Raw genomic sequence first — 14,218 nt, 5'->3', positions numbered from 1 at the left:
GGTCCCAGCAGCTTTACCGTGTCTTCAGCTGCAGCGATGTCCCTTTCGTTGAGTGTATGCACATCATTTGCACCTTTCCTTAGTTTTTTGTCCAGGAGTGAAGCACACACTGCAGCTTGTTGCTCCAAAAAAACGCTCCAACATTTCAAACAAACTGTTCCAGCATGTGATCACATCTGCCTTGCGGGAGTCACATCACATTTAGTTTGTGTTCTGGAAGTCCAAGCAACTTCTGTTTCTTTTTCAAAACTACAGTCACTACTGTGCTGCGGTGGAAAAATGACATGACCCCCAGCAAGCATTTTTTGGTTTAAAAAACATCTAATAGCTGTCTACATGAAGACCTGACGTCTAGGCTAAATCACGGCTGAATTTGGGCTGTCAGTGAAAATTTGGTAGACGTCTAACCATAGCCAAAGTGTAGATGTCATCAGAGACCATGTCCAAAAAATGGAGATAAACATATTTTAATTACTGTTGACTCTCCATACATGATTGAATATCATACCGCATGCCATCTGCAATGGCAAAAATTACATTTAATCAATTTCAAATTCACCGGCACATTTCAGTTCTTTCTGTGTGGCAAAGTTTGTGGTATGTCCAAAGCATTTGATGTGTGGTGACAGATTAGCCTCTACTCTGGCTACTGACATACTGCTGGCATTATCAGTTATGAGCGCAGGCTTTTTGTCACTGATATTCCACTCCTCATGTGCTCCTTTCAAAACCGACCCATCTGCAGAATATAATTCTTCATTTGCCACTCGGGGTCAATATGATGACAGGTCACAGTTACATGAGCTTCTGTTGTACAGGATGTCCATCCATCTGTGGTGATAGGAACTCGTTCTGCATTCATTAACTCACGTGTAACTTCATCTTTAACTTGACTGTACAACCTCAGTATGAAAGTTTCACTGAAGTGTTGTCTTGATGGGACTGCATATTTCGGCTCCAGAGTATGCAGTAGCTTGCAAAAACCGTTGTTTTCGACAACACTGTAGGGCCTGTCCTTGCAAATAAAATATGAAATGGAAGCTGTAATACTTGTCACTCTTCTGGAGTTATGGTTAAGTTTTTGCAGGAAAAAGCTAGTCAAAGCTAGCGTACAGGCATCTGACACGCTAGTGTTAGCGCTAGCGTTAGGATTCAAAGTGTTTATTGTCATATGCACAGTGAGGAAACACGTTTGCCTGTACAATTAAATTCTTCCTTTGCTTACTGCAATGAATACCAGAAAAAATATCAACTAAATCCACACTCAATTATAAATAGATAAAAAAGTAAACAATATAGCTAAAAAATATAAAACTAATATATACACAAAATGGAATATATATATATATATATATATATATATATATATATATATATATATATATATATATGTATAGATAGATAAATAGATAGATAAATTGAGCGATATATAGATAAACTGAGGCAGCAAGAAACTGTAGTGCAAATATTGTGCAGAAGTCCTGTGCATACTGGATGTGTAAACATGGTCTGTGGTAATGATGATTATGAGTCTGATGCCAGTGGGAAAGAAAGAGTTTTTAAGTTTAGTGGTCCTGCATTTCACACTTCTGTACCTCCAGCCTGAGGGTAGAAGTGTGAACAGTCCATGCTGGGGGTGAGTGGGTGGGATCCCTGAGTATAGAGTAGGGTTGTCAAAAGTATCGATACTCTGAAAAGTATTGATACTAAAACGCTGTATCCGGATACAATACTAATTTACAAAGGTATCGATACTAACAATGCACGCCACCTCAGCGCCTGTCGGGTGCGCGCGACGGGTCCGACAGACACGCGCTGTGCAGGCAGCGTCTGGCAGCCACAGAGCCCTCGCTGCAACCCGGCTTGTTGTCGTCGCTGGGCATGCACGCACACATTTCTGTTGCTATAATATGGCCAGCGCGGCTGCAGGAGGATCAGAGCAGCCAGTTTTGGTCAAAAATGATAAATGAAAAAGCACTCTTTGGAAATATTTAGTGAAGTGAACACAGCACGCTGCAGACGGCAGGTATAGCCCCTCCCCTCACTAGCAGCTGAGCAGCTGGTGTCGCCAGCATCAAACTAAAATATAACTTCTAACGTTAATGTGGGAGCTAAGCAGAAAACTTATCAGTCATGCCCGTCCGTAACATTAATAGACAATGTTAGTTTAACAGGACAACACAATTATGTGTGTCTGAAAAGTTACGTTAACTGTAGACGGCTGTAGAGACCCTTTAACGAGAGGTGGAGGACTGAAGAAAGATTTTATTTGGTGGCCACAGCAGCGGGATCACTAATAAAAGAAAGTGAAAATAAGTGGCAGCACATCAACGGTGCTGATGCTGTCAGCTGCGTCTGTGGGACTGCACGGACAGTGCCATCTTGCGCAATTACGCACAAGGGTCACCGCAGTATTTATATGTTTATGGCAGTTAGTCTGATCAGACACCCGGCCTGAATTACAGCATGAACCAGTGGTATCCCTGTCCCAAAATACAACGTGTAATTTGAAATACAATTCAAAGATGAAAGTGTAATAGGCGAACATGTTTCTTCATGCCGGTTTTGTCATGAACAGCACATGTCTAAGTAGGGCTGATGAAATGAGTGTAACGGTTGTGCTTAATGGCTGTATTTTGAGACATGATAAATGCACTGGAAATATTTAGCTAAATAAATAAATATATTCCATGCAGTCGCGCCATCCTCTCCCCCTCCTACGCTCACAGAGTGGACAATGAGACATAGAGGCAGTGCGGATTAAATAAGTATTTAGAAAGAATTTCAATTCAGGATTTGAGTTGGATTTTACAACGTTTTTATGAAACAATTATCACTCACTCCAAGCGCAATAAGGCTGCTGGATTTAATTTCAATGATAACGTGGATCTAAGGTGGATATAGCGTGACATTAAATTTGTGTGAGACATCAATAAAAATCTGACTCCACTTCTCCACCTCGCCGTCTGCGTCGCCACTTCCCAGTGTCTCCAAAATGTGCGCACGCATGACTCAGAGTTTGCGCACATTCTTCCGCCAAGTTTATTTTTATAAATCACAACCTTTGCGTGGTAAGTGGTGTACGCCACTTTCAAGCCCCGTTTTGTGTGTAAGCAAGCTTTATAAATGAGGCCCCTGATCTTTATTTAAAAAATGACATGCCTCTTAATTTTTTGTTGCTTTATCGAAAATGGTATCGAGTATTGAATATTTTCCTGGGTATCGATATTGAGTTTGAAATTTTAGTATCGTGACAACCCTAGTATAGAGGCAGCTCTCCTGTGGACTCTGCAGTGGTAGATGCTCTGCAGAGAGGGCAGTGGAGTCCCTGTGATCTTCTCAGCAGTTTTCACCACTCTCTGCAGGCGTTTGCGGTCCATAGCAGTAGTGTTGCTGTACCACACAGTGATGTAGCTGGTTAGGATGTCCTCCACAATGCAGCTGTAGAAGTTGCTGAGGATTTTGGCTGACATGCCAAACTTCCTCAGTCTCCTCAGAAAGTACAGCCGCTGTTGAGCTTTCTTGATGGTTGATGTGGATGCCCAGGTTTTAGAAGCTGCTCACCCTCTTCACTTCAAGTTCCCGGATGAACATTTGCCGATGAGGTCTCCTCTCCCTCCTCATGTCCACTATCATCTTCTTCATGAATTTCCCACTTGTGGGATAATAAAGTTTACCTTGACCTTGACCTTGACCTTGATCTTGTCCGTGTTGAGGGTGAGTTGGTGTGTCCTCACACCATGACACCAGACTGGCAACCTCCCTCCTGTAGGCCGCTTCGTAACAGCCAGTGACGCGTCATATTACTGCGGTGTCGTCTGCGAACTTCAGGATGACGTTGTCCTTGTGGGAGGCGACACTGGGTGAACAGGGTGTACAGGATGGGGAGGAGGACGCATCCCTGTGGGGTGCCAATGTTCATAATGATGCTGGCTGTCCTATTACCAATCCTGGCAGACTGGGGCCTGCCAGTCAGAAAGTCTAAGAGCCAGGCACAGAGGGAGGGGTGTAGACCAAGTATAGACAGTTTGTGGGTGAGTTTGTGGGGGATGACAGTGTTGAAAGCGGAGCTGTAATCAACAAAGAGCATCCTGATGTAAGAGTCTTTATTTTCCAGATGGGAGAGGGAATGATGGAGGACAGTGGTGATGGTGTCTGAGGTGGACCTGTTGGGCCGGTAGGTGTACTGCAGGGGTTCCAGGGTATCCAGTATGCTGTTCTGAATGTGGGCCAGCACCACTCTCTAAAAACACTTCATGATGATTGGAGTGAGTGCTACTGGCCTGTAATCATTCAGACAGGTGGGGGGGGGGCTCTTTTTGGGAAGGGGGACGATGGTTGTGGTCTTGAAGCAGGTGGGAATGGTGCACTGGGTGAGGGAAAGGTTGAAGATGGAAGTGAGAACATCAGCCAGCTCGTTTGCACATGCTCTGAGGGCCCGCCCAGGGATGTTTTCTGGTCCTGCTGCCTTGCGGCGTTGATTTTCCTCAGAGCTTTGCGAACCTGGCCTGATGAGACTGTTGGTGGGGGGGGGGTGAGCGGTCCAGGTGTGTGTGCCTCCTCTCTGTGCTGTCGCTGGAGATCTCAAAGCGGGTGTAGAAGATGTTGAGGTCATCCAGCAGGCTGTCTGTGGAGCTGATGGTGCTGGTGGTGATTCTGTAATCAGTGATGTGCTGCAGGGCTTGCCACATCCACCCGGGGTCAGCAGTAGAGTAGAAGACATCCAGCTTCTCTCTATACTGCCTCTTAGCCGCTGTGATGGCTTTCCTCAGTCTGTACTTTGCAGCTTTGTACTCATTGCCTGATCTGAAAGCAACAGAGCGGGCACGCAGCATGCAGCGTAATTGACTGTTTATCCAGGGCTTCTGGTTGGAGAACTTCCTGACTTGTATGGTGTGCAGGGTGTTGTTGACACAAGTGGTAATGTACCCAGACACATACTCAGAGTAGCCCTGTATGCTGACAGAAGAGTCCTACAGAGTGGCTGCAGCTTTAAGCACATCCCAGTCCGTCAGAGCAAAACAGTCCTTCCGGGTGCTCTCAGTCTCTGGGGTCCGTAGTTTAACTTGTTTGGTGACAGGATTGGTTTGTTTCAGTCTCTGTCTGTAGGCCAGGTACAGGAACAAAGAAATATGCATAACTCCCTCTCCGGTGCTGTTGTAGCTGGCCGGCACACTGGAAACCGGCAGGTGTATCTTCCAGCTCCGGTGCTTTAATTTGCATTCATCATAGTGACTGACTCGCACGCCAATCCATTTGTTTTCCTAACCTCAACATTTGTTTACTGTGTTTCATATCACAGGCCTAAAGATTTCAGTAGTTGAGTAGTGGAGCTCACAGCTCACAGTGACAGCAGAGGCTCCGGGCTAAGTAACAGGTAAGAGAAGAGAGGAGGAAAAAAAAAGGTAAGGAGGAGAAATAAGAAGAGAAGAGGAAAAGAGGAGAAAAGAGAAGAGGAAAAGAGGGAAAAAGAGAAAAGAGGAGTGGAGAGAAGAGGAGAGAAGAGGAAAGAATGAGAAAAGAGAAGAGGAAAAAAGGAGAAAAGAGAAGAGGAAAAGAGAAGAGAAGAGGAAAAGAGGAGAAAAGAGAAGAAGAAAGGAGGGGAAAAGAGCAGAGAAGAGGAGAAGAGAAGAGGAAAGAAGGAGATCAGAGAAAAGGAAATAAGAAGAAAAGAGAACTGAAAATGACAACAAAGAAGAAGAGAAAAGGAAAAGAGGAAAACATAGAATTGGAAAAGAGAAAAAAGAGAAGAGGAAAAGAGGAGAAAAGAGAAGAGAAGAATAAGCAGAGAGCTTTCCTCTTTGTTTCCTTGTGGCAGTTTAAACCAGGAGTCTGTCTGCTCTGCATATGGAACCAATTTGAAATGTGAGAGTATAGGGACTGCATGAAAGACAGATAGTTAGGAGATAGAAAAAAACTGTTTTGACTTTCCAGCCAAGCTATTTTCAAAGTTGACCTCTTTACAAAAAACTTGGCGGAATGCAAATTGCCAGGCAGCACAGCAAATGAACTGCATTTATGTAGTGCTTTTCACTTCTTCATAGCCTCTCAGAGCGCTTTACATCATTACATTACCTATTTGCATGCAGTCCCAGAGTGAGTGTATCTTCTTTCCTTTAAGTTGGTAAAATTTCTTCTATTTTCATTTTACATGTGAGGAATTCATTCTAATCCCAAATCACCGCTTGGTCAGTGCAGTTCATGTCTACATATTTCGCACTAGGTGTCCTCCAGCATTTGTTTGCATGTGCATGTGTTTTTGACAGCATGTCAATTTACACCATGCAACACAACACGTGGTTAGGTTTAGGCAACACAAACACAACCATCCACCCATCCACCACCTCTCCCCCTTTAGTCTGATACCGTCCAGTGGCATATCATGCCAGTTGCCATCCGGCCGACCAGCAGCATATCATGACACCACAAAAGGTTCCCTCCGGCTGTGTTACAAACCGACACCATCCGGCAGGTGTATCATACCACCACAAAAGGTGGCTTTTGACAAAGCGGCGGTGTTTGGCAACTTTGGAATGAGAATGGCCTGATCTGAGATGACTAAACTCCATAGATAAATTGACTGACAGAGTGGGAATGAAACTTACAATTATTTTTTTGTTTATTACTCTGCCCATTATTTATATAAAGTTAGAAGTTAAGGTCCCACTGATGTCACAGCAGCAGCAGTGCCACGCACGGGAATTATGTGGTGACCCCCCAATGCCAACCTCTGATGCAGAGTGCCAAGCGGGGAGGCAATGGGTCCAATTTTTCATAGTCTTTGGTATGACCCGGCCAGGGATCGAACCCACGGCCTCCCAGTCTCAGGGCGGACACTCTACCACTAGGCCACTTAGCTGGTAATATCTATCAGTCATCATTTGATCTGTAAAGTATTATAAAACATGAAAAAATGTCCAAAACTATTTTAAAGTGCTCATTTAGTCTGACCTACCAGTCTCAAATACAAAGATTTACAGTGAATTACAATGGTAGGCAGAGCAATACAATACACTCAACACTAACAAACTAATGCTGCATTTTTATAAACTATGATAATCTCGCTGCATCCAGATGTCGTCTCATTCCCTCTATATCTCCTCACACCTCTGAAAAAACTGGGTGTTTCTTTTTTTTTTTCAAATTTAGCATATTGGATTGTGATATTTCCTGCAACTTCAGTAATATGTGCTGTCTATGCCTTTGTCTTTGTCTGTCTGTATCACAGCAGCCTACAGTGTTATTAGACTGTTACTGATGACGTGTAAACAATCAGATGCTGTGTCAGGCCACTGAACAAGGCTACAGAGTGGTGGCTACAGACCAGTGGCGGCTGCTGGTCTTTCAAACAGGAGAAGCTCACTTTAAGTTAACATCATAAAATTTGTCATATTTTAGCAAGGCAGTAACTTATAAAAGGAACATTTAATTGAAGCTGTTTTTCAACCACACTCATGCCATAGAACCACAGCAAAACACACCTCCAAGATTTTCAGATGGGTTTAGTTGTGTGTACTTTACAAACGATGAAAATGAGTTATATTGCTTATGGAAATAAAGAACTCCGGATAGCACTCTGTCAAAAGACTCCACTCGCAAATATCTGCATGGGACTGAGCTCAAAATGTGACGATGCCGGTGTGTATTTCAAAAGCGCTGTCAATCAAAAAGGGGTTCAGCCTTTTAGACAATTCCTCCAATCATCATACACTGAGCGTCCTCTCCCGCCTACCGCTCCATTAGGTCCCAGGGAAGCTAAAGCCCTTTTTACACAGAGTGCACAAAGCACAGACCTCCGCCAACGAACCCATACTTACCCTTACCCAGACTTATCATATATCGCGACAGGCCTACCTCCTCACACAATTTCTTTCAGTTTGCTTTCTTGTAATCAAAATTTTCATTGCTTTTTGACATAGAAATTAGTGGTGGGCGATAAGACCATAACATATCGTCTTGCGATAAACACTTATGCGCCGTCCATAGAAAAAACGTTTGATGTAACGTTCAATAATGTTAGTGTATTCTGTCAGGAAAAAAACACGAGGAAAGCCGCGCAAGTTACCCTCGGAGTGAGGCTGTGCAAGGCTGGTTGCGTGAACACACTCACTTGCTCCCTGGTAACCTAGCAACGGCGTCATGCAAACAGCTAACAACGTCAGGTTTGGTTGAGCTTATAAGTCACGACTTTGGGCTTGTTTTTTTTTTTTTTAAAGTCGCTTACAAATATTGGTAGTCGTGGGTTACATTTTTTTGGGCTTGTTTCTAAAGTGGAGTTGCTTATTTGGGCTTGCTCTCTAAATGTCGTCTTTCTCTACATATATATATATATATCCGTCTAATAAGTTATTTAAATGCATGATAGTATGTCGGACTGTAGGATGTTTCCACAGCTCCGCTCCCTCCGCCCCTCTCCTTCTCCGCATACACACAGCTGAAGGTCAGTCAATGAGACTTTTCACATTTAAATTGCGTGATTAATAGAGGTTCTTTTAATATTTCGCTAACAAGTGGGCGAAATATGGAAAGAATACAATAAAGATTTGTAGAAAGAGAGAGGATTAAAAGATTCAACTTCAAGAGGCGGACGATTCAAAGGCAGTGTGCAGATTCAGATTCTGTGTGAAATATGTACTCAGCATTCAGATCTTGTTTAGCATACCACTACTGTTACAGTAAAGTAAAATGGCTTGTTATATGCAACTTCTTTACTTTCGTTTTCATTCATTCATTTATTCTTTCCATGTTTTTGGTCGGCTAGCTGGTTTGGTAGAGTTCAAGGGCAGTAAATATAATGTATTTGTAAAGTAATTTTTATTGCTGGTCCTGGTTGCTTGTTTCTCTCCCAAGATCTGGCAACGCTGAACACAACACAGTGTGGAGTGAGTAGCAAGAATGAGTGCAGATAGTGAGGAAATATTCGAGTAGTAGTTTTTATACCATCTTGTGTATGTTCATTTATTTGAGTGTTTTCTAATGGTTGTGTTGACATTACACTTTGCTCCGTGTGCCTTGACTGATGACTGTGATTGAAATCTGCAGAAAGCTATTGAGTTTAAAATAAATGTGTTAAAATTGATTTATTTTCTCCTGGTCCTTATTTTAAACTAGTCCATAACCATTGAGTGCACAGTTGCCCACGTACAGTTTCACATGGTGTGTGTTTGGGATACAGGTCATAGGAAATTGCAGATTAAATAGTCAAGTGAACCCATTAAGAAGAGCAATGTATTCAGACAGAGTTTTTGTGAATTTGATAGTATGATTGCTTTATTGAAAGTACAGTAGTACCATTGCCAATAATGGGATAGTTAGTGGGCTAAAGCTGTACATTAGTAGTTGAGGTAGCACGTTGAAAGGCAGATAGTTAAAAGTGTTTATGTTGTATTGACTTAAAAGTGGGGTGCGTTGGTAGTTCACATGGGAAAGGTGCAGCTAGCCCTTGTTGCAGCAGCATACTGTAGCCTATGGTATCTGGCCACATGGGGAGACACAGCTATCGGTCGCATTTTAGCCGTTTTTAAGCATTTTTCTGTTGTTATAGCGCCACCCAGTTGCCAGTTAGAGTAAAATTTCTCCAGTCACCTTGAGGCATCCTGTTCTACATATCTACCAAGTAAAGTAAAAATCAATATGGCAGTTAGGCCTAGATAAGAAATGAGCTCTGACTCGTGTGGATTACATTTACTCAGTTGAAAATGCACTTTTATTGCAGTAAAGGGTCTTAATCACCTGCTTCTTCCACCAAATGTAATATTCTAAGGTGGGGTATTATCTTATCAGTGAGCTACACTATATCACATTTGCTTCTCTGGTCTCTTGATATGAAAGTGTAGGCTATGACAACAATAACACGAAGGAAACCAGCCACAATACCCATTGTAACGACTGTAATGCTCGTGCCAACAGCTGATATCCTTCAAGTATGAGTCATAAGTGAACTCGCATCTATCTGCCTACTCAGCACTTTGCTGAGCCCAAACTTTTCAGACTGCTCCGTCTTGTCTCAGGCTGTACGGCTGAAGGGGAAACGTTAGCATGAAAACAGCCTTACCATGGTTCATATCGCCGGTCGAGTTCATTCCGCTCCAGCCTCTTTACATACAGACATCGCGTCGTCTGGAGGTTGATGATGTCCACACACACAGCCTGGACAGCCGGTGGTCCTGAAGTTGTAGCCGCGCACGAGTCACTCAATAACTTTAGTGAGCAAATCTGTCCACAGTTAACTCAACCATGCTGTAAGAAGTTAGCTGAGTGCCACAGGTAACATCACGGTATGGTAATTTTTTTGGTTGGAGATTTAAAATTGATCCACAGGCTGTCTCTAGCCCAGCCTCCCCTCCCAGGGGAACGCGTAACTCCACGCGAGCGTCTGGGAAGCTGATTTAAAAGTAAGAGCCTCTGTGTTTGGAGGAACGCCGTCTGGTTGGAGTGAAATATGAGAAGTCTTCCTCTCCACATCATAACGTTTCTCCCAACTGCCACAAAACTCAAGACAGAGGTTGATAGGGAATAATTTAGACTATAATGCAAACAAACAAACAAACAAACAAACAAAAACACTTAAAATATTTTAAGATACTAATTCATGGGAAATTCATGACAAATTTAAATTGTCTTTGTAATGGAAAGCAAACATAATGCTATGCAGCGAGAGATGGCAACTATATTCTTTAAATAAAACATCAAATTCAGTAATCCAAGTTGTGAGAACGTTTTTTCAACTTCTTAAAGATAAAAGGAGTGTCACCGTTAATAACTACCAGATCTTTTCTGACCTCTGCTGGTGACTGTAAAGCTTGCACTGATGTCGTCACCGATAAAAAAAAAAAACATGCATGTAGAATTACACTGACATAACAGGTACATATTTTACTAGCATGTCCCTATACATAATGTACACTTATTTTTTAACTATAGCCTACTTTAAATTATAGGTCATAAATCATCCTAGCCTTGCATCATCAGACCAACCTGCAAATGCCAGCACAAATAAAACACGAGCTGGCAGATTTGTCTGGTCCTTAGGTTACACACATTCTGCTCTCTATCTTTGACTCAGTATGCCCTGCTGCTTTTCCTGTCATGGCCTCTGTATGCCATGTCCTCAGAAATACGTCAATCTATTTATTATCCTTCAGTCTTATACTACCACCTAGTGACGTAAAGTAATAATGTGGTTTTAGTCTGGAGTTAAAGGACCACTGTGTAGGATTTGATTTGTAATACACACACACATGCACAAACAGGACCTACACATGCATTGAATGGGAGGTGGCTGCCATGTTGCCCTGCCATGTTTCGACAGTTTTCTGTTTTCTTGCATCAGCCACTGTAATAAGAAGAGTTACACTGATTTGTAACGTGAAACTGCTTTATTTCTAATCACCTGCTCCAGTTTTGGAGAGGTTAAGACCTTTGTGGATAACCTTTGTCTGGATCTCTCCATTGATGTAGCCTCCCGCAGTAACATGCCAGACTGTGTCAAAAATACATGGATTTGTGGGGCATTGGTAGCGTAGTGGATAGTGCCGGCGCCCCATGTACAGAGGCATCGCCTCACTGCAGCGGCCGCGGGCTCGAATCCGGCTCGCGGCCCTTTGCTGCATGTCCGTCCCCACTCTCTCTCCCTGTCTTCCCATTTCACCTACTGTCCTGTCAATAAAGCCAATAAAAATAATCTTTTAAAAAAAAACATGGATTTGTAAATTGAAACTGCATTATTCTGTGTTTTTACCTGTTTTCAAGGTCTGTTTCAAAATGTCTGTATCATCTGTATCAAAAAAAGGTGGGTACATATTAACTTGTGAGAGAAAAGGGGAGAGCTCACAATAGCATGTTGTGGGCAAGCCGCCTGTCTCTGAGAAGCCAAAAAGCATCAGAGATGCACTCATGTGTAACGTGAAACAGCTTTATTCAGTGTTTTTAGCAGTTAAAATCACCTGGTTTGTTTGTTTTGGAGAAGAAGAGATCTCTGTGGGTAATTCAGCTCCAGAAAAAAAACTCTTGAACAAGGAACAGTGAAGGAATTCTAGCTAGGAGAAGTTTTGACTGGTTGCAATCTGCAATTCCCTGATAGACGCCACCAAATCCCACTAAATATTACACACTTCACCTTTAAGTTTCACTTTTGCTTTAGTAGCAGAACACATGGCCAGTGCTGCAGGTTACTCACACTTTGTGTGCTCTGTGGTAGGACATTTTCCTCATAAATCCTTATTAATCTGTTATGATTGTGAAACGTAGACATTGTTCATTTTATACATTATTAGAATTGCTGTTTTTCTAGTTAGCATGAAAAAAAAATCTGTTAGGTTAGCTGCCAGTCTGAAGTCTGTGTCACCTAGAAAAACAACTGCACGCTGTTATGATTTCTGTATCCATTTACTCACCCTGATTCCAATATTTCTGTGATGATAATTTTGGTTACTAGATGATGTATGATCTAGGAGACTTTAATCGTGGACATTTTTCTATTGATTTGTGTTTAAGTTTCACACTGTTTGATGAAAACTCCATGCAGCTGACATCAGCATGTTAGCATTGTTATGTCAACATGCTAGCGTGCTGATGTTAAGCAGGTATGCTATAATATTATCACTGTCACCATCTTAATTTGGCGTGTTAGCATGCTAACATTTATTCATCAGCACTGTTGTTGGTTTGCAGGTATTTGGTCATAAGCCAATATATTAGTCAAATAGAGTTTCCACCTGATGATGGCGCTAGATGAAAATTGAAGGGATCACATAAGTTATGAGGATCCATCCTCTGGTTATAATAAATGGCTGTACCAAATTTACTGGCAATCCATACAATAGCAACTGAGACATTTCACGGGGTAATGGAAAACTTATTAGTGTTGCTAGAGAGCAAGTCAGGGATTTGCCAAATGTATTAGGATCCATCCACTGGAGACAGCAGATGTCTGTACCACATTAAATGGAAATCCATCCAGTAGTTGTCGAGATATTTCAGCCTGGACCAAAGTGGTGGACCGACCAACAGATCTACATTGCCATCCCTGGAAAAAAATTTTAAAAAAAATGTGCGACCTGCCTAACTTATGTTAATATTGTATTTTACTACAAACTATTCATGTAGGCTAAATCAGTGGACCTTTTTTTTGGCCAGTATGAAGAGAAGGAATAACTGAAGTGACCAACAGTGCTTTAATGTATGGATTGCGTTGAGACATACCATACAAAAATGTGAACCTATACTTTAACTCTGCTTCTAACTTTATGATCTACAGGCATTTGACATTGCTGAGATGGAAATATATGGTTAGTCTTTTCTTTGTCTTTCCCCTTTCCATTCCAGTTTGTATGCTACTGAGGTTAATTTCAGTTCCTGAAAATGTTATGAGTTATGAGAGGGGGGAATCTGCTTAGGTGCTGGAATCATGCAATAACAATAAATCAGTGACTGGACCTGAAACATGGCCTTACACACTATCAAGACAAAGTTTAAGGCATAGTCTTAGATATCTATCATCTCATGGCCCCTTCACATGATATGGACAATATGTGTTAAGTTACTGACATGCAGTAAAACAAGAGTGCAAATGTCACATATTTTCTCTGTTTTAGTGCTCGGTGCTTTTTGAGAAACATGGGAAAATAAAGGATGCCAGTGGGAATATGCTGATATGTTATACTTTATTCAATCTTCTTTCCCATCAGAGAAACTTATGAGAATCTGCTATAGGACAAAAATGGTTAAATAGAAAGGGCTAGTCTCAATAGTATGTGGTGCATATTGCATCAGAGATGCCTTAATACATCCATATCCAGTGAACATGCCAGGATGAGAGATCATCATGTGGTACCCAACCTTCATCAATTGTTTCGACCCATAATCACAACAGTCTCCAGTTGGTTGGCCGGCAGTGGTGGCCAGGTCACTGCTCCTCTCCCCCAGGCTTCCATCAAGTGTCCTCCCTCTTATGCCAGAGCACACAGGGGGCTCTTTCTTCTGCTTCTCCCAACATTCAAACTGCAGTTTTCCTCTTTTGTCCCCTTTCTCTAACTTTTGTCATCAGATTCCACACGCATTGAGCTGGGAATCCTCAGCATTCTACTTCCACTGAGAACGGTCATGTTGTCCATCCTTTGTCCCTGCAATCCCAGACCAACTGTTGGTGCTTGGCTTTTTTCCCTCTCAGCCACTTCCTCACAGTCCTCCTCCCAGGGGACTATTAGTTCTGCCAGGA

At 42.3% G+C, this 14,218-nt stretch overlaps 1 protein-coding gene across 3 annotated transcripts in view; it reads right to left on the bottom strand.

Moving 5' to 3' along the window:
* Positions 1-10,407, bottom strand: part of gask1a (golgi associated kinase 1A) — a 131,581-nt gene extending 121,174 nt beyond the window's left edge. For all 3 annotated transcript variants that reach the window (XM_033640360.2, XM_078172016.1, XM_078172017.1), the window contains exon 1: positions 10,055-10,407. In XM_033640360.2, the coding sequence (XP_033496251.1) occupies positions 10,055-10,057 (3 nt within the window). In that variant the 5' untranslated portion in view covers positions 10,058-10,407. The remainder of the gene's footprint in view (positions 1-10,054) is intronic.
* Positions 10,408-14,218: the final 3,811 nt, after the last annotated feature.

Source organism: Epinephelus lanceolatus, chromosome 10, assembly GCF_041903045.1.
Source record: "Epinephelus lanceolatus isolate andai-2023 chromosome 10, ASM4190304v1, whole genome shotgun sequence".
Lineage (NCBI taxonomy): Eukaryota > Metazoa > Chordata > Actinopteri > Perciformes > Serranidae > Epinephelus > Epinephelus lanceolatus.
The sequence above is the reverse complement of the archived record's forward strand: the minus strand, read 5'-3'. Positions and strand labels throughout refer to the sequence as shown.